The following is a 27390-nucleotide window of genomic DNA, read 5'->3' as shown; positions in this document are numbered from 1 at the left end:
GGAGGCGTGGTTAAACAAATTTTTCTGCGGTCAATGTGCCACAGCCGACCAATCAAAATCAATAGGTAAATACGGAACTATTTCATTCATATTTTTTTACAAACAAGCATACTATGACCTTTGGTAACCAGGTCAACCTGACATTTCATTCCCAGATGCCATCGTAAAGATATATAAAGAATTTAAAAACAAAACAATTTCTGTTTCGTGAATGTTCTAACAAAAGAACTTATTGAAGGCAAAACAAAGATATTGTATTGGAATGAATGGCTGTAATAGAGGGTAGGAATGGGGTACCTCACATGACGAACGACAGAAACTGAATATTTAACGTTAACGATAAACATTTTACTCCATTTAACTCTAACGGTAGCTACATAATAAGATTTGACGAAGGACGATAAAAAAAATTATGGCTCATTTGCCGTTTGATGCTTGACGATAAAGGGCATTCCTACCCTCGAAATAATACGGTATTTATTCCACAGAAGCTGTTTCTTTGCTTTTGTGTGTTTTTTGCTGTGCATGTGTAAATGCTCTTTTGTTCCGACGTTGGAAAGTTCCGGGCGGAAAGAACTAACTAGCCGAAAAGTTCCGGAGGAACTTATTAACTAGTTACTTTGTTCTTCCTCTGGTTTAAAAGTTCCACCGGAACAAAGTGACTAGTTGAAAAGTTCCAACGGAACATATCAACTAGTTAGAAAGTTCCTTTTTGCCAAATTAGTCAAAACCGGAACTAACAAACTAGCCCAAAAGTTCCAACGGAACTTATCAACCAGACAGAAAGTTCCATTTGGAGAATTGATGCAAAGTAAAAGCGCAACATATTATATTTGAACCTTTCAAAGGGAAACCAAGATACTGATTACAAAAGTCAAAAGGAACTTATCAACTAGCCACAAAGCTCCTCTTTGGCAAATAAGTCAAAACCGGAACTAACAAACTAGCCCAAAAGTTCCAACGGAACTTATCAACCAGTCACAAAGTTCCTTTTGGAGAATTGATGCAAAGAACCACACGAGGAGGGGGGTATTCTTCCCTCTCTTGAGCGTACTATGAATACTAAATTTGCGTGATAATGCAACTTATTCCGTTTTATGTGAGCTATGAAATACAACTTAAATTTTGCATATTTATCCCCAAAGAAACCCCTTTCAGTGCGTTGGGTATTCTTGTAAATCAATGATTTGCTCTTATATATACTGATACTCATTCTTCCCCCTCTTTCTACAAAAGGACGAAATATGGTATATTCAGAACGATGTAACTAGTTGTTCTGTTCCGCCAGAACTATTCAACTAGCTACATTGTTCCGGGACTTTTCAACTAGCATTTCTTTTCCGGAACTTTTCGACTGCACTCGGAATAAAACAACTAGTTGGAAAGATTCATCGGAACGAAATAACTAGTTGAAAAGTTCCGCCGGAACAAAGTAACTGACGGAACAAAGTGGCTGTTACACATGTACCGATTTTGTGTCATGGATGGATACCCCATATTCTCTGTTTTTCTATTAGATGTAATTATTTAGCAATCAGACTACATATCTACATACATTCTCGTCCTGAATTTGCATGAAACATTTGCCACTGGGCCCGGTTAGACAAACAACAAACAAGCACTCATTTAATTTTTGTTTTTATTTTAAATGTAGTAAAAATTTTGTGAATGATATTGGATGGTGGTCCATAATTTCTGAATTCTTTATTTTTTTAGGGCATTTTTCTCTACCTTTAAAAAAAATGCTTATTCTGTAAAATTCTCATAAAAATGATTATACTCTTATATTATTTTTTTCTGTAATTATACGATTTCTTTATTCTGTACATTTCTCAGCTGTGAATTTTCAATATTATGTCCCAGGTTTCTGCAATCAGTATTTTATTACCGAATTCTTTTATTTTCCACAGTTATTCTTTATACTTTTGCACCATATTATTCTCTATTCTTTTAATTTATTTGCTCATTATTCTCTATTCATTGTTATTTTAGGCCATTATTCTTTATTCTGTAAACCCATGCTTGATATCACTGCTCCTAATTTGTCTGGTGTTAAGAAAATATAAATGCTTTCTTTTTAAAAGATCTCTTTTCTCAATAAACACCAACATATCAGTCCTATACCGAATTATATACTATGTCGAAATAAGTTTGTTAAACCTTTGAAATAATATGCTAACAAAGCAACACAATGGACACTTGTGTAAAGCTGAAATTCTTAGGATAACCAAATTTTAAGGAGAGCATACATATTTATACTAATCGATTAATGTAATATGCATTCAATTAATTTCACTTCACTCTAAGATTTGACTTGGGTCTACAGAAATATGGTCACATCGCTTGGGCTTCTTCTGTCCGGTAGTAAAACCGAGGCTATGGTAAACAGGGATGTATAAATATAATGAGCCACGTCCGGCCAAATGGTGACGTTAAATTCAAAGCCTCGTATAGTGAGAGTATCACGATTTCTACATGCACGTTTAAGAACACTTGCAACAACTCTTACAGATGTCTGTAGGCGGTCCTGATCCTTAATTACTTGTGACCGATAGGAAATGAATAGCTGTAATTTTCTCTGCTTATGACGAGTATGCGAGTAAAGATAGATTGGAGTATAATAATCAGATTGCAAGCGTATCCTACACTTATGGCAGGAAATATCTTACTAGGAGCTCCCTGATTTAAGTAAACCAACTGTCTTTTAAGTTTTGTCATTGAAATTGTCTTTTCAGTAATACCTTTCACAACTGAGTTTTTTTTTAACCTCACTCCGACCTCCATTTACTTGCAAAATGAAATTAACACTTGATTGATTGATTGATTGGTTGGTGTTTGCTTTACGTCGCCTTAGCGCAAAAAGGCTATATCGCGGCGAGAGCTAATTCAAATATCTTTACAATTTAAAGTTGTTGTTTTTTTAATCAGACAAAAGGTCCTTCAATAAAATGAACACTGGTTAATTTCGTAGGTCCGAAGCACTATTCTGGATTAAACTTCACCAGGAACGCTCAAACCCAATCATTTGAAAGCTAAACATGTTTAAGACTTAAACACATGAAGAGCTTTATGACCAAAAGGGACATAAAAATAGCCAAATTCTTCTAAGGTCAACAGTGGCGGATCCAGAAATTTTCATAAAGGGGGTGGGGTGCAGTGACTGCCTAAGAGGGGCCCGCTCCAGTCATGCTTCAGTGATTCCCTAAAAAATCAACCAAATTTTTCCCACAAAAGGGGGGCCCGGGCCCCCTGGAAAACCCTCTAAATTCGCCTTTGGTCAACCGCCTTTGCTTGAGGTAGTTGGAACCTTAGCTTCTTTATATTTCATTAATTTATCAACGGAGATATTTTTTTTTCAAAGTTTGATCAAAATCACTACAGAGTTGATGATACACACGGGAATTACAGTCCACCAGCAGTGGTATCGACCAAATGCTTTTAAATGAAATTAACACAGAATAAATTTCGTGCGTCCGAAACACTTAAGCCAAAACATTTTAAAGCCAAGGTTATATATGCAAATGTATCAGACCTATAAACATGTGAAGAGCAAAAGGGACATACAAAAATGGCCAAATTCACCTAAGGTCAACTCTGCTTGAGGGAGCTGGAACCTTAATAAATATTCACAAAGTGTTATTGACTTGTGAACTAGTATTTTATTACAGCCGCTAGAATTGCTTCTTATATGAAAATAAAAAGATGTGCATGGTACGATTGCCAATGAGACAACTTTCCATCAGATACCAAATGACGTAAAAGAACAATTATTTCGATACTATAAATGGAGTTTTAAACAAACAAAAACAAACTTTCATACGTTGCACTGTAAAAATTGGTTAAACACGATCAAATAAATTCAAGAAAAATGTTGAAAAAACGAGCACCTTCAAATGCACATTCGTTGCTATACGCAATCATCATATATTGAACAGCACGAAAGATGGAATTTTATGTAAAAAGGAGGTTTCCCAATAAAATTCGTTTTTTTGTCACCGTTGTTGTTTGCTTAACGTGCCGGAGTGACAATTTTTTCGTGCATATTCAGGACGAGTAAACTTTTACAATAGTAGGTAGGCGACAAAAAGTGTCGATCGGGATGAAGGGCGGACAATTTGGAATGCAACTGAAAATGAGGGCATGTTGGATATGGGTGCAGACATTTTGCTTGCAAACTCAGTGGTCACACACGGACCCCTCGAAGTGTTTCGAAATAATTCTTTAAGGTACAGAGAGCGTGCCTGTCCCAAGTCAGGAGCCTGTAGAACAGTGGTTGTCATTGTTTCATGTCCGTCATATTTGTTTTTCGTAAATAGTTTTGAAATATATTAGGACGTTAGTTTTCTAGTTTGAATTGTTTTACATTTCACAAATGTCGGGGCCTTTTACAGACGAGTATACGGTATGAGTTTTTCTCATTGTTGAAGACCGTACGGTGGACTGTAATTGCTTAATACTAATCCATTTTAACTCTGGTGGATAGTTGTCTCATTGGCAATCATACCACATCTCCTCATTTTATCTTAAATGTGGCTATTAATTTTAGGTCCTTTTTGGTCATATAGCTCTTCATGATCAGCTGTTTCGGTTCTTATTCATCACTGGCTTTCAAATATTCGGCTTCGAGCGTTCCTGATGAAGGTAAATCCGGAAAAGCGCTTCAGACGCATGAAAAGCCCCCCCCCCCCCCCTCATTTTTAAAGCAATATTGGTATTGAATAAAAGGTTCAACAACAGAAATATTGAGATATAAATCAAATGCAGTATTTTTCATTTTCTTCCAATTTTTTATCTTACCCACATGGTTGACTTGGTTATAGAAATATGTCCATTCCTTGACTTGAGTTCCGTCGGGCAGTAAACATTTGCTTAGATGGTGTGCGAGATGTATAAATACGTAACCACGTCCTGTAGTTTAAGCATATTTTATTTGCTTACATATGCAAAAGGGATGAGACATATGTTATAACCAAACTTATAAAGTCTTCTCCAATGAACAGTTTGTAACAATAGAAAATTTTCAAACATGCATGCATACAGTACAATACATCATATAGATTGGATTAAGATATATAAAAATGAGGAAAGTGTTTTCAATTTGATTATTAGTTAGTGACATATGGCCGCAGGTTAAACTTTAGTTGACAGTTCTCTGATAACCAGTTCAGGTCGGAATGAAAATTTTATCAATGATTGATTGTTGGTTGATTAACGTCCAGTTGCAAATCTTTCATACATGTTCAGGACGAGAACAAATTAGCAATAAATACAATAGATAGTTCCTGTAATAGAGACCTTCCTGGATGAAGTTCTGGGAAATTTAAACTGCAACTAAAAAAGAGGATATTTTGGATAGAAACAGAGTTTTGCCCTGCCACAGGCCACCTACGATCAATCAAAGAGTTGTTGCAAGGGTTCTTAGCATGCATCGGATTTCGTCCTCATTCTGACCGGACCGTGGCTGCGTACTTGTACATCCCGCACAGCCTGCCAAACCGACACCCCACTTTGACAAGGGTTTTGCTGCCGGCCAGAATAAGACTTAAGTGACCATATTTCTATTCCTCAATCGCCATTTTGGAAATTTAAAATCCCATGTCCGTGTAGAAGAGAGGCGAAAGATACCAACGGGACATTCAAACTCATAAGTCGAAAATAAACAACAACACCATGACTAAAAAAGAAAAAGACCAACAGACAAACAGCAGTACACAAAAAACAGCATAAAAAAATAAAGACTGAGCAACACGAACACCGAACACGAACAGCTTCCTTGTGAGCAGCAACTCTCTATCAAGAAAATCATGATGGGAAATATAAGCCATGGAATGTCGTATCATCTGGGAGTTTTATACTCCATATGCAGGCGCTGCTATAATGTTGCTACAAAGAAATCGAAAGTTCACAATTGGGAAGCTGAAATCATCTCTTTTTTCATAAAGTTTTGTTTTTGACCGACCTTCATTGCCAGGGGCGTAGCTGGACTTAAATAAAGTGCAATCATAACGATCGCCGAGCGAAGCGAGGTGAAATTTTTTTTGGGACCATTGTATGCAGAAAATGATAACTTTTTTCGGGCATTTTTCCGGTATGCCATGCTTATGAAATTCACATCACATTCACGCCCAAACTCCTATTTTGTGAATACTTGTGGACTCGGTGATTCGGCAAGGGAGGAGGCTATGGACCGCCCAAAGTCCCCAGCTGGTCTAGGATAGCACCCTAGTCGGGGATTCAGGGCAGCACCGTAGACGGGGGTCTAGGGAAGCTCCGGGCATATGAGTAATTACAGTGACTGCTTTGAACATAAAATACCCTATCTGTTTCTTACTATACCATATTTTCATGAAACGATAGTAAAAGTCTAGTGAGTTCCGTAATTTGCTGCTTATATTATTAACATGGTTATTTTCAAATATAAAAAAAAATTATAAAACAGGAAGATCAGGAAGAGTCGACAACCGAAGCGTTAATCAATGGACAATTGACAAACCTGGGAACAGATAAGACGCAGAAGGAGAAACAAAAACATTCAACATTGAAAACTAAATACAGATGATAAACACGGACCCAGAAAACAATGTGGCGACCTCCGGTGCTCCGGCCAAAAGGGTAAGCAGTTCCTGCTTCTTGCAAGACACCCGTAGTGTGTCTCACGAAGGTCATTCTCAAATCAAAGGAGAGGTTTCTACGACAACGGTAGAAGGTCATTTGGGACACAGATACCCCAGGTGAATCAATAGTCTTTTGGACGAACGGACAATGGGAATACGAAATCTAACGGCCACTTTTAAGTCTTGACTTATAAGTAAGGGATATAAATCTAAGATGTTTTCAAGGTGATTGTATTGAGTCTGTATTATTAAATGTTAATACTGCATGTAAGACTTAAAGTATAGTTAATATCGAAAGTCCATATATCTATTTTTTGCCAAGGCAAATGATCGCAGAACTCTCTCGGTGTTATTAATATCCATTTCTTTGTGAACATGTATGAGCGCCAACGAAGATAGTCTGTCCTGTACCATGGTTGAACGGAGACAAGTTTTCGGTCGCCTTAATGCACTAAATGACCGTTCAGTAGTTGATGTAGTTACTGGCATTGTAATTAGAATTGAGAAGATTGCGAATATTGAAGGATATATAGTTCCTTATTAGTCACTGCTACATTCCTCCTATTCCCACTTTTTTTAAATCTGGTAAGAAAAGTTAAAATTTCATGTGGGAATAGGAGGAAAACTTGTGCAAACAAAGGATTATACTGTATAAACATTGTGTAATCAACTTTTAATTAACCAGCGTTTTTTTTGGATAGGTAATAAGTTATTTTTGTATGTGTATGAATTCTGTGTTTTTAATTTAAATAAATATGAAAGAAATGGAAACAAATGTAGTAAATTATTCTATTTCTTTTATAACACAAATTCTGCAGTAGAGTCAATCAAGAATATGAAACAAACAATACAAGTTAAAAGCACTAAAACAAATCATACATTGTAGCACACACATTAGAAATTCACTGTATATTAGTCTATCAAAGTTTATTAATCTATTCAACGTGAATAAGGTGGGAGGCTGTATCACCAAACTGTAATGTTGTGACTTCCTGGTTGAGGTATCTATCCATAAGCTCTTCTAATCTGTTGTTGATTTTGACATACTTTCGTTTTTGGGCCACTCTCTTCCTACCGGCTGCATACTGGATCATGGTCAGGGCGTAGCTTCCTCATGTTTCAGTAGTTTTATGACTTTAAAGACGTTTGGATGTGGGTTCTTGAATGTTTCTTCCGCTTGCTTTGCCATCCCTTTAGATGATATGTAGTCCGCAGTCCCTGTGTTGTGTAATTTTCCAATCAGTGTTTTGTTACATAGTCTGTAAAGGACGTGTAGTTGATGTTAGTATCAATCTGATCTATGTCGACTAGGGCATTAAACCACACATCTTCAACCTCAGCAGTAAGTACATCTGGAAGGACAGCGGCACGGCGTACTAGTTGATGAATGTTGTCTTTCTTGTATGGAACCTGAATCCCTGTTCCTTGTGCTTTTCTCCAGATGCATTGTGTGTAGTGGAAAAAAACAGTGGTTTGCGTTGATATAAGAAAATACATAATATGCTGCATTTTGGATGACGACTTCATGAATCATAGTCCAGGAAGATAATGGTAGGCTGAAGTTGTAGTTAAGTGTTGGTGACATACATCTTTGAGTAAAGTCGGGAACCTTGTGTATGCTAGTTCGCTCTTGGCTGGAAGTAAACTGTGTACCAGTGGATACATTGCGCCGTCAACCATTGCGTGAAATGTGTAAAGTTTGAAAAATAGGCTTGGACAGGAGTAAAATGTACTTTTACCATACTAGTATATTATATCTGCTGCTGCTAATGTGTTAGATTCCTTCGAGTTCTGAAGATTTAATACACACCCAATTGCAACTGTGTTGTCGTCTGTTTAGTGTTAGCAAGAATTGGTCACCTTTGGTAGTACGTGCCCAAATACCCTCTATGATGATTTTTTATCAACGTTTTTTTGGTAAAACTGGTTCGGATGACAACTATTTAGGTTTACAAATCATCAATGATTTTTTAATCTGACTTGTATTACTTCTGTTTATCTGACTTATTCTTTATTTTAAGGTAATTCTTTGAAGAAGAAAAAAACATTTTACAAATAAACAGTGTATTAATTTTTATTTTTTTTTAAATAATATACTTAAACAGTGTAAGAAATATACAGGTAAATCTTAGGTGAATTTTTAATTAACCTTGATTGTTATAAAAACAAATTATTTATCAAAACATCTATTGTTATTTGCATGTGGGAATAGAAGGAATAGTGATTTTTAAAAGTGGGAATAGGAGGAAGACACCCTACAGACGACATCAAAGATTTGGGCTTTAAACACCGTCCGACACGATAATCTGTAAAGACTAAAGACTATCCGTAATTCAATTTCAGAATAATTTTTTTTTTTGTGAAAAAAATGTGCAAGCAAATAATTTTTTGCGTAAAGGCAGCTACGCGCCTGAAAGACGATCTGATGGACAGCAACATTGCTTATTAATTCAAATTCGCTGGACCATGATCTAATGGGCAGGTCCTGAAAATGGTCGACAAACTGAGATGTACAGACAGTAATGTAACTCTATAGAAAATATCGTTGTCTATTGTAAGTAGTTCCTTTCAATCTAACGTAAGCAGAAAACTTAACATTGAAAATTGCTAATTAATTCAAAGTAACTGGACTATGTCTTAGGGGGCAGGGCCTCAAAATAGTTGTCATACTGATATTAACTAATAGTAATGCAACTTCATTCAAAATATCATTGATCTATTACAAGTAGTTCTTATCAAACTGACTAAAGCAGAAAACTTAACATTAAAAATTGCTAATTAATTCAAAGTCACTGGACCATGACCTAGGGGACAGGGCCTCGAAATAGTTGATAAACTGATATGTACTGATAGTAATTCAACTTTACATTAAATACCAATGATCTATCACAAATTGTTCCTATTAAACTAACTTAAGCAGAAAACATAACAATTGTTGACCCCGTCACTGTCGCCGGAAAAGCAATCCCTATGTCTCACTAGGCAAAAAAGTCCAACATTGACCCAAATAAACTCTGAAAATGAGGTCAAGGTCAGAAGAAACCTGCTAGACAGACATTTAACAATCCTTCAACTAGTCTTGTCTATTGTTGAACACAGTATGTTGACCTCTAGATGTCAATTGGTTATTATTCGTCGGGTTGCTGTCTCATTGGTGAAAACGGTTCCACACATCTCTTTTAATTCACATTATGAACCTAAATTGCTTAACTAGCAATGATATGCCTATTTTTTTTATTTTTTAAAATCTGTTCAAAACCTCATTGTGCATCCACGTAAAATCTAGGCAAATTAGTTATTTTTTCTTCATTACCAGGGTCACATTATTCTAATTTTTTTATCTCTCACAAATTTTCCAATCCTTAACCCACCTTACTCAAATCAATGGCACTCCACTAAACTGTCACCACAATATAAAAGGGGCATTAGCTGTCAAATTCATATTCACCGATTTGACTCAAATTCTCATATTTGATTTATAACATACTAAAACATATATCCAAATAATAAAAAGTCAAAAATAAACAATTTACGATGAACGCACTCGATAATATGTATCAGCTTTTTGTGTGTATTTTAGTCTAGACGCCATTTAATTAACCATCGAGGTGACCTCCAAAGACTACCTACGGTCATATAACCCGATATAAACATAAACATAGATATAATAGATAGCGAACTCATGCAGTTGGATTTTCTAGGTCTGTTTGATTTCATATTATAGGTTTAAAAAATATGTTAATACTTGTTTCTACCTGTATAAGATTGAGGTTTAGTAAATCGAATCAGTCAACCAAATGGTTTACCCTTGTTTCACTTCCAATGTTGACATTCTTTTCTTTTTAATAGCTGAACGCCTAGTTCATGAGTAACCCATCTCTAGCTAAGATGTTCAATTGAAGTTCACATGAATACAGATTTAATTAGGTAAAATTATTCACTTTCAAGTGAATAATTCATTAGCGATGTTTCTTTGCTTATTTTGACAAAACTAAACCAAACTGTTTGCTAAAAGCGAATTATTATATCACTGTTTCCCTTTCATTAATGATTGAAATCATATTTAATTTTTTTTATATCTCATAGCTAATGCCCCTTAAAAGCCAATGAAATTATTTGTAGATCTCAAAATGCATGTTTATCAATTTTCATGTTTACAGTTTCTCTCTATCAATAATTGTTTTCAAGATAATATCCAAACATCAAGTTTATAAAAATCCTCATTAAAGGGCAATAACTCCAAATAAACAGTTAATTGACAGTTTTTGGTCATATGACTTGTTTTTTTATATTGCCTTAATGTATAATTCTGCTGTTTTCAATTTCAGTCTCATTTTAGAGATAACAGGTTTTGTAAAGCTAAAGTTGGTTAAAAAAAATTATCATTTAAGGGCAATATTGATGATTTCAGTCATATTGACATTTTTGAAGATTTTGAAGATCCTGTAGGTCATGCATATCATTTATACTGTTAAGTTTCTCTTTACCTAATACATGTATACATGTAGTTGTTTTAAATAATAATAAAGAGTTGTAATTTCAGTGCAATAACTCCTAAAAGGAAGCAGTTGGTGTTTTCTATCAATTGATATTGTATTATATTCTTGATAATTTTTGCAGTTTAGTTTTGTCTATCAGTTATAGTTTCCAAGATAACATCACAACACAAGTCAAAAATCTTTATTTAAGAGGAATTAATTCCTTTAAGTTGTCAGTTGATGTTTTAAGTCATATAAAATCGTTTTTGTAGATCTTGTATAGATGATAATTTTTACAGTTAACAGTTTGTCTCTGTACAATAGTTTTCAAGATGACACCATAAAATAAGTCAACAATTATTAAAGAACAGTAACTCCTATAAAGAGTCAGTTGATGGTTTCAGTCATAGAAGTATTTTTACATTTTTTTTTTAATTTAATGGTTGATATTATGCTTTAGTTACATGATTTTCCTTGTTGATATTTGATTAATAAAACATTTATGCTTAAATTTGAGACTTTCCATTGAACTTTGTTTTCACCTTATTGTAATTTAACAATTGTATATCATGTATTGCTGATCATACTTTGCTGTTAGCATTTTTGTCCATCTTATTGATTTTTTCAAGATGATAAGCAAAAAGGATAAACTTTGTTAAACACTATCATTTACGGGCAATTACTTCTATGCAGAGTCAATGACGGTTTCAGTCACAATGGCATTTTTGCACTTTTATAGATCTAATCATTTTGGCTGTATACATTTCTGTTGGTTCATTATATTTTCAAATAATAAGCAAAATACAATCAATAAGTTACTTATCAAATGTCAGTCAATCTTAACAAGCATTCTGAGAGTATTGCATAACAATACATAGTCCCCCTACCGGTTAAAAATTCATTGTACTGGAACAAAATGCTGAATTGATCTATAACTTGTCATGGTGTAAACTATATAACACATATCAAGTCAATATCTTCAAGCATGACGAAAAAAAAGTGTGGAAAACTGATTATTTAAGTGAATTTTCTATGTCCAAGGACCATAACTCTGCACAAAATAATCAGACCGCGACAAAATTCGATCTTGATCTGTAACTTGTCATGATAAAACTATATACCAATTATCAAATCAATATCTTCACGCATGACGGAAAAAAAGCGTGGAAAACTGATTATTTGAGTGAATTTTCTAAGTCCAAGGACCATAACTCTGCACAAAATCATCAGACCAGAACAAAGTTCAAACTTGATCTGTAACTTGTCATGATAAAACAATACACCAAATATCAAATCAATATCTTCAAGGACGAAGAAAAAAGTCAGGAAAACAGATTTGCCAGACTGACGGACAGACAGACCTAAAGTCCCCTTTGACTTCGTCGGTAGGAGAATAATAATCTATTAAAGTCACTGATGAAAAAAAATATCAAAAAATCTGCAAACATTTAATACTTTGCATTTTAAAGTAAGAGCAACAACTGAATGGGAGTGATCACAAAATACTATAATTATAGAACCTTCACATGGACATATATAGAAATTCAGGTTTCTGTTGGGCTAGTGATTGTTAAATACTTGAAAATTTGACCGATTGGATCCCAATTTGCCCCCTTAAAGCCATTGGACTTTTAAGCAGGACAAAAGTAACAACACTTAGCAAGTATCTTTTACTGCTTGTTTTTTCAAAGTTTTTCACAACACTTCATCTGTTCATGAAGAGAAAATCTACCAGCAATTGCAAGTTCCAATAGTGTTTTAATGTAAAGTTTGACCTCCCCACAGGCAGTCATTTTGAACTTCTATTTGGCACCAAAGTAACACCACTTAACACATCGGACAAGTTTTGTTTCAATTGATGCAGATGTCTTTAGAAATTTTCCTTAGTTCAGCCAATCTTAAATTTAAAAAAAAGTCAATGTTTTTTTATGAATCAGCACCAAAGTGAAAAAGGTTTGAAAGGACCTTGTAAAGAACACATTTACAAAGTTTGGTTTTTATTCTTTCAGTGGATGCTCATATTCCAGATGACTGTGATCGCAATGATCCAAAACATCAAACCTAGATGTACAAGTACCCGGCCACGTCCACTTGTATTTGTAGTATTTGTATTTTTTTCCATCTGATGAGTTAAGCCTCTTTCAACTGATTTTTATAGTTCTTTCTTATGTTGTACTGTTACACCACTGTCCCAGGTTAGGGGGAGGGTTGGGATCTCGCTAACAAGTTTAACCCAGCCACATTCTGTATGTATGTGCCTGTCCCAAGTCAGGAGCCTGTAATTCAGTGGTTGTCGTTTGTTTATGTGTTACATATTTGTTTTTCGTTCATTTTTTGTACATAAATTAGGCCGTTAGTTTTCTCGTTTGAATTGTTTAAATTGTCATTTCGGGGCCTTTTATAGCTGACTGTGCAGAATGGGCTTTGCTCATTGTTGAAGGCCGAATGGTGACCTATAGTTGTTAATATCTGTGAATTTGGTCTCTTGTGGGGAGTTGTCTCATTGGCAATCATACCACATCTTCTTTTTTATATTATATTAATATGTTGTTGGATTGCTGCATTTCCATTATTGGGCAGTATAAATAAATAACACTGTATTCTTCAATATTTACAGTAAGACTGCATTTTGTATATGTTGTTTTTCTTTTTTCTTGATGTTTTGATTGTACTTGACATCTATGTATGATTTCTAAACTCTTGCACAGCCACAAGAAGTTGATTGAAAATTTACCTAATAATTTATTTCTTATTTCGCATAGCTGAGGAGGCTGATAGGGGGGTCTCATCACGATTCACAAGTTGATTTTTTTGTCAATCACGATTCACAGAAAATTAATTACCATGATCACGGATCACGAAAATATAAAAAAAAAAAAAATCTGTAGAAAAACGGATCACGATAGCGAAAATGCGCCGATCACGAAGAACGAAAATAACCCATCAGGTCCCTCATAGCTATTCTTAGACATGGTTAAAAAAGATGCACAAAGCCATATAACTTGTTCCAATATTATTCATGCTGTCTGAATTACTAGTGTTAAAAAGATTCAATTAAAGCAAGTCAAAACTGTTTTTCATAAATATCCAAATCATCATAATGAGCTACTCAAAAATTTAAATACCAAGTTATAAGAATAAAAGTTTCCCCCTTCTACTTTATTCCAGTAGGACTTAGATCAGGAGTCATGATTTAAACATTTTGTCTGAAGCAAGGCAATAAGACTTCATATCAAAGGCAGTCATTGTAAGATTTATTACTGTAATCATCAATAAAAAGAAACTGTCCAGGCTCTGTAGGATACAAATTTATGATGAAAACGAGTCTTGCAACAAATAAATAATGAAGGTCATTACTTCACTTAGACAAATTGCACCATTTATTCCTTCTGGAAATTGTAAAATTGTTTTTGTCATTTATTTATCCTAGTTAAATAAAATTCATGGAACACTTGTGTCAGGTCTTGGTGTACCAGATTTATATGTCATTTTGTTTTCACGATTTGGTGTCACATGTCCAAAATGGTCTTTAATCACAATTTGTGCCAACTTTCTTCTTCCTGTAAAACAAAACAATTAATAGCATGTATTAATTAATATGTAAAAGGACATAAAAGAATCAAATACTGTGGATTCATTATTATTTGTTGGATACTCATGACTTATCATCAGTTGTTCACCTTAAATTGACCTAATCAAAAACTATGCAAAAGTTTCAAAGTTCATGAACAATGACTGAGGGACAGGACCAAATAATGTCCATGGAAACAAGATTTCCTAATGCTAAAATAACTGCATACCAAATATAATTGTGTTACCATTAATCGGCTCCCTTAATGAGACCTAATCACAAAATTTAACATCTAAACTAGGCAAACGTTTCACATTTAATAGACCATAACTGAGGTGGCAAGGCCAAATATTTGCCATGGAAATGTCAGAGGTGAGCTAATGCTAATACAACTGTATACTTTAAGTGGTTCTATTTAAACTGAACTAATCACAAACTTGTTGACACTTGAAAGAGCATGCTTAAGACTCGACTTCATTGAAGGGAGACAAAAATCAAGTTACCATAAAAACATTTTTTCCCTCATTTTACGAATGTTGGTACCAACAAAATAAATGAATTTCACAGAATATAATTATGACAGAAATAACACTTTTATTGCTGAACTTCATCCTGATAATAACATGAAGATCTTAAGTGAATCGTGTGACAAATAAAAAATCTGACAGCACTTACCATGCAGTTCATTTGTTATTTAAGGAATGACTATAATATTTTTTCTGTCTATGAAGAAATAACATCAAAAATGTGGTGCATACTGAATAATCTGTGTAGCGAGTTATTTAACAGTGTGCACCACATTTTTCTGTTATTTCAAATAGACAGAAAAAATATTACAGTCATTCCCTATAATTTAATTCTAAATTCCATTTTTAAGGAGGGAATCATGAAAAAAACGTTGATGACGTCACAGTCACCTGACAAAATTATGTCTATGACATGGTAGACAAAAAACTTTTAGCCAATCAGGAGATGTGTTACATCCAAAATTAAATTATTGACTTATAACCATTATAACTGTTTTTTAAGGTTAACTTATCTAACAAAGCAATTATTCATACATTACATATTTAACTGAAAGGGACAATAGGATATCCCAACAAATCTTTTTTCTTCTGAATAATAAAATAACTTTACATTGTAATCATGGAATGCTCATATGAACGACCACAACAGATGTACATTGTATTTAGAGTTATCTTCCAATGTACCCTCAACACCAAAAGCTTGACATAAGCTAAATTTCCCAGGAGTTAAGATGAATTTCAATGGTTGCACAAAACATGTGTTTACAGACTTTAAAAAAATACAATTTTTTTGTTACTTTGATAGAATTCAACCCCCTGCCAACAGGTGTTCCTTTAAAAGTAACATAGTATTATTAACACAACACTATATATTGATACAATTTCTATTTTCATGATAGTCTTATTATTTGTAGAGGAATCCTGATAGTCTTGGACAAAATTACAACTATCAATAACAAATTATCACCCAATATTTTTGCAAACGACTATAGAACTTGGAAACCAGCAACAAATCAGACGTGTATTGTTAAATTTAGAACATCCAGCCTCTTTAACATTTTAACATAATCTAATGGTGGGATGATTCTTAGATGTGATAAGAATCAGCTTCTTCATTACAAACAACCTTTATACATGCAACAAATATTTGTAGGTGTGTTTTTTTCAGGTAGAAATGAAAAATTTCACATGACAGCTATGTATTTTATATGTAGACTCACCTTCAATCAGATCTAAATACAATTTTAAGAAATACATCTGTGCTGGCAGTGGCGTACCCATGTAGTTTGAACTCTTAAAAAAACATTTTGGAGAACATTCAATTTAGCAAATAATTCAAAAAGGTATATAAATAAATAATGCAAGTAAAGATCAAATATAATTGTGACCTATACTTCCTAATCCCTTGTTCTGCATAGGAGACACCCTTAAAAGATTATTTAAATGTGACTCATATTCACACAAGTACATATTTTATTGAATGTAAAAGACTTTTTGCATTTAAATATGCCTGTAACGTTATTGCTCCTATGGCACAACTAATACTAAATATCATTGTTATACACGTATGTACTTTCACAGTACTACAATCTGTCGATACCTATATTTTGGCATTGCACAAGGTCATGTTTTCTCTGACTGTTAATGACGTCTTTACACTAAATCCATTGGATGTGTACTGATTGATATTTCAGTTTTAGATACATGATTTTTTTTATTAGTTGTTATTGGCTTTTGAACTAGCTATCAGTAATTGTGAGTACTCTCAGATCTGTACTTAGTGTCTTTTTTGATGTTAGGGATGAGGGATGAATAAAATACCCTGCCACGTCCAGTCTGTATTTATGTATGATGTTTTTCTGGTTTGTATCGATCTGATGAGTTAAGCCTTTTTCAACTGATTCTTATAGTTTGTTCTTATGTTGTGCTGTTACACCACTGTCCCAGGTTAGGGGGAGGGTTGAGCGCTCACAAACATATTTAACCCCGCAACATTTTTTATGTGCCTGTACCAAGTCAGGAGCCTGTAGTTCAGTGATTGTCATTGGTTCATGTCTGTCATATTTGTTTTTTTGTAAATTATTTTGTTATAAATTAGGCCACTAGTTTTCTCAATTGAATTGTTTCATATTTTTCATGTCGGGGCCTTTTATAGCCGACTATACAGTATGGGTTTTTCTCATTGTTGAAGGCCGTACGGTTGCCTATAATTGCTTAGATCCACTTCATTTGAACTTTGGTGGATAGTTGTCTCATTGGCAATCATACCACATCACCTTATTTTATATAATTTGATAACTTGTAGTTGTACTTAGTTGAACTAACATTTCTAAAATAAAACTATTAAAAAATATATTCATAACAGAAAAAGAGTTCTGAATAAATCTCCCCTCAGTTGCTTACCAGGGGTAGTCTTTTGGCCATATATATAGGTGTAATACCACCATTGATTTTCCCCTATTAGTCTTTGTTAAATTTGCACTTTTCAAAAAATTGTGCAGAATTTATCTTTGTTTCAAATAAAGAAATACTTGGCATGAGTAAAGTTTTATCCTGTCCAGTACTATAGAAAAAATTTCACATAACATTTCATTGCATATAAGAAAATAACCATCACTGGAAGTTAACCAATCAAATTTTCCCCCTTTTTTAACCTGTGTACAAGCTTTAGTAACCATGTAACCTCAAGTTTCCAAAATATTCTATAGAAACCCCAAATAAAGAAATAATGGTGCTTTGAAATACCCAAGATATATGTTTATGACTCAGAAATGTTTTACTGCAATGAAATGTAGGATCAATTACCTACAACTGTCAAATTCAAGGGAATATTTTTTTTCGACCTATTTTCGTATGCAACCGGATGTGACGTACTATGATTTGGTGGTATTACACCTAAAGAAGACTTTTTTGTTGAATAAACTGAATGTGACTTTTTTCCTTTGTAATACTGGTTATTTCAAGCATTCCTGTCAAGTTTTGTCATAATCAGTTCAATAGTTTGAGAAAAATCTAGTACAATGTAAGACGACATCTACAGCGATTCGAGCAAAATTTCTTCGAAAAATTCAAACCAAGCCGCATCATGATAGAATATAGTGTGGACCAATAAATGATCAAATATTTATCTCATCTGCCTACAAACAGTTGAATATGATACAAAAGATGACTTTAGGATGATAAATACTACTAATGGACCTCTTATTCTTCCTTATAAAGTCTCTTTTGGTCCATTCATACCTCTCATTTCCTCAAAATTTCTACTTTTTAGGCCAATAAATAAAAATTTTGGGGTAACTTTCACTCATTTATGATAGAAATGTTATTATAAATGATTAATTGAAGTATTCAAGCTGCTTGAACTATCCGTATAAAAGTTTACTGTCTCCAAGGAGGTTTCAATAAGTCCTTGCGTAAAACTTAAATTTACGCCGCGTTCCAGAGAGGGACATAAAAAACTTCTCTTTTGGTGAATAATTTGTTGTTACTGCTTTAAAAATAATTTCATTTACTTAAAACTATATATTTATTAAAGTATTTCTTAGGAAAAATTTTCTAGTATAGCAGAATATAAGAAATAAGGAGAAAAAGCTCCCCAAGACTCTAAGTATGGCTTGTTCTGTCAACTAATATTCATGGTAAAGTCCTATTTCAAGGAAATTTTCTCATAAAATGTATTTTGGAGACTCAATCCACTCAGAATATTTCATTATTTGTAATATTTCACTTAAATAGCAAGAAATTTTAACACATGAGAGTACTCACAAGGTCAAAGGTGCATGTACAGCTTCCCATATTAGGTGTAATACCACCATTGATTTTCTCCTATTAGTCTTTGTTAAATTTGCACTTTTCAAAAAATTGTGCAGAATTTATCTTTGTTTCAAATAAAGAAATACTTGGCATGAGTAAAGTTTTATCCTGTCCAGTACTATAGAAAAAATTTCACATAACATTTCATTGCATATAAGAAAATAACCATCACTGGAAGTTAACCAATCAAATTTTCCCCCTTTTTTAACCTGTGTACAAGCTTTAGTAACCATGTAACCTCAAGTTTCCAAAATATTCTATAGAAACCCCAAATAAAGAAATAATGGTGCTTTGAAATACCCAAGATATATGTTTATGACTCAGAAATGTTTTACTGCAATGAAATGTAGGATCAATTACCTACAACTGTCAAATTCAAGGGAATATTTTTTTTCGACCTATTTTCGTATGCAACCGGATGTGACGTACTATGATTTGGTGGTATTACACCTAAAGAAGACTTTTTTGTTGAATAAACTGAATGTGACTTTTTTCCTTTGTAATACTGGTTATTTCAAGCATTCCTGTCAAGTTTTGTCATAATCAGTTCAATAGTTTGAGAAAAATCTAGTATAATGTAAGACGACATCTACAGCGATTCGAGCAAAATTTCTTCGAAAAATTCAAACCAAGCCGCATCATGATAGAATATAGTGTGGACCAATAAATGATCAAATATTTATCTCATCTGCCTACAAACAGTTGAATATGATACAAAAGATGACTTTAGGATGATAAATACTACTAATGGACCTCTTATTCTTCCTTATAAAGTCTCTTTTGGTCCATTCATACCTCTCATTTCCTCAAAATTTCTACTTTTTAGGCCAATAAATAAAAATTTTGGGGTAACTTTCACTCATTTATGATAGAAATGTTATTATAAATGATTAATTGAAGTATTCAAGCTGCTTGAACTATCCGTATAAAAATTTACTGTCTCCAAGGAGGTTTCAATAAGTCCTTGCGTAAAACTTAAATTTACGCCGCGTTCCAGAGAGGGACATAAAAAACTTCTCTTTTGGTGAATAATTTGTTGTTACTGCTTTAAAAATAATTTCATTTACTTAAAACTATATATTTATTAAAGTATTTCTTAGGAAAAATTTTCTAGTATAGCAGAATATAAGAAATAAGGAGAAAAAGCTCCCCAAGACTCTAAGTATGGCTTGTTCTGTCAACTAATATTCATGGTAAAGTCCTATTTCAAGGAAATTTTCTCATAAAATGTATTTTGGAGACTCAATCCACTCAGAATATTTCATTATTTGTAATATTTCACTTAAATAGCAAGAAATTTTAACACATGAGAGTACTCACAAGGTCAAAGGTGCATGTACAGCTTCCCATATTAGGTGTAATACCACCATTGATTTTCCCCTATTAGTCTTTGTTAAATTTGCACTTTTCAAAAAATTGTGCAGAATTTATCTTTGTTTCAAATAAAGAAATACTTGGCATGAGTAAAGTTTTATCCTGTCCAGTACTATAGAAAAAATTTCACATAACATTTCATTGCATATAAGAAAATAACCATCACTGGAAGTTAACCAATCAAATTTTCCCCCTTTTTTAACCTGTGTACAAGCTTTAGTAACCATGTAACCTCAAGTTTCCAAAATATTCTATAGAAACCCCAAATAAAGAAATAATGGTGCTTTGAAATACCCAAGATATATGTTTATGACTCAGAAATGTTTTACTGCAATGAAATGTAGGATCAATTACCTACAACTGTCAAATTGAAGGGAATATTTTTTTTCGACCTATTTTCGTATGCAACCGGATGTGACGTACTATGATTTGGTGGTATTACACCTATAGATGTTCTGACACTTGCAAATTTACATCTTTAACTGTATTAAATCATTTATTAGTTAAGTATAATTAAAATTATCAGATAAATCAGGTCCTCAAAAATACTCTGGCTTTAGGTTTTGTTTAATGGTAGTTTTCTTCATCTTAGTTACAAGTCAAAATCAGGAATTCCATAGACAAGACCATTAATGTAAGAGAAAAAGAGCATATGGTCATGTAGCTGTTAATCTTTTGCCGACAGGTGTTCATGCTCAAAGTATGTGCTTGTATTAATAATGTCATATTTAGTTTTTTTAAATTGAAATATAGAGATATCTTTATTTCATTACAGACTAGACAAAGTGATGCCCCCGCACTCCACTCTGAAGTAACTGTATTATAACAAAGTCAATGTAGGACTTTCTTTAAGTTATTATTGTGTCTGGGAGACACAAATGATGCCCCCGCAGATGCAAAGTGTTATTTTGAAATACACAAAGTTGAGCATGAGATCACATACGTCTATCTATGGTTCACTGTAGGAGGAGTTATTCTGAAACGCTATGCACCTCTTATGCAAGTATACACTCCAAAAATGACAAAGTTCAACTATCTCCCAAAAGAGCAAATATTAATAAAAATCAAAACCCTGACCACATACACACCTTCAATATATGTACAAACAGCCAGCAAAGTGAAAACTTCCTAGCATTCAAACTGTAGGAGGAGTTATCTGGAAACACTATGCACCTCTTATGCAAAGTAAATACCCCAAAAAATGACAAAGTTCAGCTATCTCCCAAAAGGGCAAATATTAATAAAAATTCGTAAGGGTTCCGCGGAACCCAGTGTATCGCCTACTTTTTCTGTTAATCGCAGACTCAACAAAAATGAGGAAGTAAATCAATAAAAATATTCCTCTTGATACTATCTTTTGATTGTAAGAAGCTTCTGTCCAAGTTTGGTAAAATTCCAGGATAGTGTATGATTTAAAATAACTGTTTAAAACTTTAACTGCAGACTGAATGTAATGTTAACTGGAAGAAAACAAAATTTCCTTCTAGATACTAGCATTTGATCATAAACAAGCTTCTGTCCAAGTTTGGTACAAATCCAAAATAGTATAAGAAAGTTATTAAAATTTTAAAAACTTTAACCACAGAGTGAATATGTTGTTTCCTGGCAGAAAATCTAAGTCCATTTAAAAGTAAAATACGGAAAAAATGGATTTATTTTTTTTACAAAATTTCCTTCTAGATACTAGCTTTTGATCATAAACAAGCTTCTGTCCAAGTTTGGTACAAATCCAAAATAGTATAAGAAAGTTATTAAAATTTTAAAAACTTTAACCACAGAGTGAATGTGTTGTTTCCTGGCAGAAAATCTAAGTCCATTTAAAAGTAAAATAAGGAAAAAATGGATTTATTTTTTTACAAAATTTACTTCTAGATACTATCTTATGATCATAAACAAGCTTCTGTCCAAGTTTGGTACAAACCCAGGATAGTTTAAGAAAGTTATTAAAATTTTAAAAACTTTAACCACAGAGTGAATGTAATATTTACTGGCAGAAAAACTAAGTCCATTTATAAGTAAAATACGGAAAAAATGGAATTCTATTTTTACAAAATTTACTTCTGGATACTACCTTATGATCATAAACAAGCTTCTGTCCAAGTTTGGTAGAAATCCAGGATAGTTTAAGAAAGTTATTAAATTTCAAAAACTTTAACCACAGAGTGAATATTTGTGGACGCCGCCGACGACAACGACGACGACGACGACAACGACGGAATGTAGGATCGCTATGTCTCGCTTTTTCGACTAAAGTCAAAGGCTCGACAAAAATCAAAACCCTGGCCACATGAACACCTTCAATATATGAACAAACAGCCAGCAAAGTGAAAACTTCCTAGCATTCAAACTGTAGGAGGAGTTATCTGGAATAACTATATGCCCATAATGGAACGGACGAACAGAAAGATGGACGGACGGACAGGGGTAAAACAATATGACCCCCAACTTTCAATTGCAGGGGCATAAAAAGGTAAAACAGATGACATTTGACTTACAGCATACCTCTATAAGATTGGCCATGGCTTTATCATATTTGACTTGTTTATAGCATACTTCTACAAGATTGGCCATGGCTTTATCATATTTGACTTGTCTATAGCATACCTCTACAAGATTGGCCATGGCTTTATCATATTTGACTTGATTATAGCATACCTCTACAAGATTAGCCATGGCTTTATCATACGACTTAATTATAGCATATCTCTACAAGATTAGCCATGGTTTTATCATACGACTTGATTATAGCATACCTCTACAAGATTGGCCATGGCTTTATCATATTCTCCTCTGATAGCATGGGCTGTGGCAAGGTTATACTGCATTATGGCTTTAGCTCTCGTCAAATCACGAGGTGACCATGGATAAAATGAACCTTAAAAAACATAGCAAGGTTATACTGCATTATGGCTTTAGTTCTGGTCAAGTCACGAGGTGACCATGGATAAAATGAACCTTAAAAAACATAGCAAATATATTAAGTTATGTTACCATTTACACTGAGAATGTCTTAAAAGCAGAAATTGGAATAAGTCCAGAGGATTTCATGATATGCTCATAACATACACTATTTTACCATCTTTTATTAATCTAATATGGAGATGTGGTAAGATTTTTAGGAGAATTCTACTTTTCTCACATGCTACAATGCTGGAAATAAAACAGCACCATGCTGTGCAAAATAACAATGCTCTCTTGATAGATTATGTGGTCAGTCTACTTCATCAAAAAATTCAATACATTTCTTATCAAATAAACTGTTGACACAGAGATATGTCTCGCCTTTTTGTAATTTTGATAGAAATAATGTAAATATTGAATTAAAATGGCAATATTTAAACATGTAAACTATGCAAAATATTCTGAGTCAATGAACCATGACTTATGGTGAAGGACCAAATAACCCAATGGAAATTAGAAATGCCAATGCTTATAAAACTGCATACCAAATATCATTGACCTACTATTAGTAGTTCCCCATAAACTGACCTAATCACAAACTAATATATAGTTGACACTGCCAATTCCGCCGACGGAAATAGCATACCTAAGTCTTGCTTTCTGACACTGTCAAGGCAAAACAAGAAAATAATTTTTGTAGTTAAAACACCAAAAAATCAATTCAAATCACTAGTCTGAGGTCTAATGCTCTTATTTACTTGCTTGAAATTAGTTAACCAAATAATACTTTATCAGAATAATTCCAGCATACCATACTCCGACTTCAAATCAATATTTCCTAATATGCTAACTAATAACTTGTAGTAATTCAATTGAATTTCATCTTTCTTTCTTGATTCTTATTGTAACTTGAACAATAGTTAAACAGACTTACACAGTAGAAAAATAATGTTTTCCTACTGAAAGCATACAAATCTTTCTGGACACTTCCAGTGAAAATTCTTTGTTCATTTTCCAGTTGAACAATATTATAATTTTCACAAATTACACATTTTTGAGGTTATAAACATTAAGATCAAACTCCAGAACAAGGCAATGCATTCTTCTGAAAGGAAATTTTACAATTTTATCTTTAAATGTTGATGGACCTTTATACAAATAAATTTGACATGCTTGCATAAAAAACAATATTGCTTTGTTTAATAGATCCCCCCAAAAAAATTAACCTATTCAAATAAGGACATGACAGTCTGTGACTTTCAACCTGAAGAATGAAACTCCTTATCACCATACATAAACTTCTTAGTCTGATTTTACTTATAATGGAAATTCAATCTCTTGTAAATGAGTATTTCTGCTTCTCGGAGAAATAGGACATGTTTTCTTTTAAGTTAACATCTATTCCAAGCCGCATTGCAAAAATAAATTTCAATCTTAGATTGTACCTTTGACCTCTGTTTCTTGGTCTTTATCTCCTTTGTCTTTCTCAGTTTTCTCATTCTTTTCATTTTTATCTGAAATTAAAGGAATATAATATTCCATTTCAATTTTGTAACAGTGTTTTTAAAAATGATCAAATCAAAAGTGGTAAATGGTCTGTATTTGTTAAACTAGTAGTGATAAAACATCAAAGTGCAATAGAGCAGTGACGGGTAACGATTGCTTTCATGTTGCAATTTTGTGAATTTAAAATAATATTTAACAAGGCAGATAATAAATTTGAGTTAGAGTTATCTTTCTTAGTTCATGACACCATGTATTACTAATTACGTATGTAATTTTTAATAAAAAAAAAGTTTTTTTGACAAGTATAGTTTTTCAAATACATGATATCATATTGTAACTTGAATATCTAAGAATATCATATTATTAATACATTGCATGACATGGACTTTATTGGATCTAAAGAATGATCACATCACTGCACTATTTTGTTTGAACTATCAAAGGTAGTGATAAATCTTGGAAGATATAGATATCAAGTAATCATGCAATCTTTACCCCCAAGATCTTATATGGACAGGTAAGGCAATATATGCATAATAAGCCGACTGCTTCTATCAATTTCTATATTTTCCAAGGAAAGAATCTTTAGGGAGCAAGCTCACATACCCCACTTCCCCATACAATTAATATGGAATATTTTTACAAGTCCCCAACCCCGAAAAAAAATTGTTTCCCATCTCAGGTTTTCCTGATTATCTAACTCTTCCATGGTTTGCAACAAATTTTAAGAAGATTTGTAAAAAAAAATGTGCTAAATTGGAAACAGCAAATAAAGGATGGACTGATTACGGATGGGACAAAAACATTATACCTTCAGAAACTTCGTTGCAAGGGGAATCTACATTAAACAAGCATGGAAATCACTCAAACAGATAATGATCATTTAGTTGGAAATATATAGGAAAAAGACAAACTAGAAGTATTATACTAACAATTTAGCTTTAAGTTTTCCTGATTAGACCACTTTCTCTAATCTATAAATAATAGGTGAACTATTTCTGGTATAAAGTATTGTTGTAAGATAAGTGTTAATGTTTTTCACTGGTCTCCCTCTGCAGAATCCAGGATATCAATCAATAACCAACTCTTACCTTGATCAGATTTAGGTTCCGGTGGTAACGTGTTGATATCTGTAACAAGTTCAGGATTTCAGTGTCCAGGGTATAAATCAATAACCAAGTCTTACCTTGATCAGATTTAGGTTCCGGTGGTAATGTGTTGATATCTGTAACAAGTTCAGGATTTCAGTGTCCAGGGTATAAATCAATAACCAACTCTTACCTTGATCAGATTTAGGTTCCGGTGGTAACGTGTTGATATCTGTAACAAGTTCAGGATTTCAGTGTCCAGGGTATAAATCAATAACCAAGTCTTACCTTGATCAGATTTAGGTTCCGGTGGTAATGTGTTGATATCTGTGACAAGTTCAGGATTTAAGTGCTGTATACCATCTGCTATTTTGTCTAATGCTACAAGTGCTTCTGCCATATATAAATGACCTAGATATCTGTAGAGAATACGGATTATAGCATACATAAGAATACAGATTATAGCATACATAAGAATACGGATTATAGCATACATAAGAATACGGTTTATAGCATACATAATGTTTTAAAAAAAACAATTATTGTTTCTATTCTAAATATCATTGAAAATTATTTTTGGGTTAAAGTTGAAAACCAAAAAATAACCTGCCAAACTGACAGCATGCCTCCTTGTGTGCCTATTTTCCAATTTATTAAGGACCATAACTCCTGAATGGTATAAGTGAAAACTAACAATAATAAATTTGAACTCCATTATGTAATCGATAACAACATATTTAAATCTGAAAAACATTGGTGGAACAGTTTATAAGTTATAGAATGGAAACAACATTAAGTTCCATTTTCCTATATATCAAGGACTATAACTCCTGAATGTTGATATTGAAAATCATCAATACCAAACACCACTTCCATTTTGTCATTAGATACAACATATTTAAATTATAAATGCAATGATTGAAAGGTTCATATGTTACTGCACAAACACTGTTGGCAGCCAGCTGTGGCGCTTCACCAGATTTTTCTCTTGGAAAACCCAGTAAAAAATGTATCTATGGTCAGTAGCTTAAACAGTATTCAAAGAGAAATAGTATAATATTAGAACAGCAAGCCTAATGATTGCATATATAACTTAATATGTTGCCAACTTGTAATGTAAGTACCTCTGTGCTCCAGACAGTCTTGGTTGCTTTAGAAGATTTTCAGCATGTTGTAATGCCATGGTGAAATCATTCAAACATATTCCTACATATGCAGCAGCTGCCAACACTGAACACCTGTAATATGTAAAATATACATATACATATATATATATACAACCAAGTCTAAATTGAAAACAACGTTCAAACCTATGATTGCGTTGGATAAAAACCGCAATTTTTATACGTGTGCATGCAAAACAAATTTCTTGTTAGAGGGGTCTAAATACAGCACAAACAACATTTTCCAAAAGACCAAAAGAGTGAAAAAGTATATTTTAACAAAACGCATTTGACTAGCAGGTCGAACAACAAATGTTCTTAAACCCTGCTGACTGCCATTGGCGATTGCCAAATA

At 33.3% G+C, this 27390-nt stretch overlaps 1 protein-coding gene across 2 annotated transcripts in view; it reads right to left on the bottom strand.

Annotated features, from left to right (window-relative positions):
- Positions 1 to 14324: 14324 nt before the first annotated feature.
- LOC127703045 (CCR4-NOT transcription complex subunit 10-like) overlaps positions 14325 to 27390 on the bottom strand; it is a 34004-nt gene continuing 20938 nt past the window's right edge. For both annotated transcript variants that reach the window (XM_052207435.1, XM_052207434.1), the window contains exons 12-17: positions 26997 to 27110; positions 26161 to 26291; positions 24724 to 24792; positions 23131 to 23252; positions 16411 to 16483; positions 14325 to 14652 (exon numbers count right to left, since the gene is read on the bottom strand). In XM_052207435.1, coding sequence (XP_052063395.1) covers positions 14534 to 14652; positions 16411 to 16483; positions 23131 to 23252; positions 24724 to 24792; positions 26161 to 26291; positions 26997 to 27110 — 628 coding nt within the window. In that variant the 3' untranslated portion in view covers positions 14325 to 14533. The remainder of the gene's footprint in view (positions 14653 to 16410; positions 16484 to 23130; positions 23253 to 24723; positions 24793 to 26160; positions 26292 to 26996; positions 27111 to 27390) is intronic.

Source organism: Mytilus californianus, unplaced genomic scaffold (genome assembly GCF_021869535.1).
Source record: "Mytilus californianus isolate M0D057914Y unplaced genomic scaffold, xbMytCali1.0.p SCAF_5, whole genome shotgun sequence".
NCBI classification, from domain to species: Eukaryota; Metazoa; Mollusca; class Bivalvia; order Mytilida; family Mytilidae; genus Mytilus; species Mytilus californianus.
The sequence above is the reverse complement of the archived record's forward strand: the minus strand, read 5'-3'. Positions and strand labels throughout refer to the sequence as shown.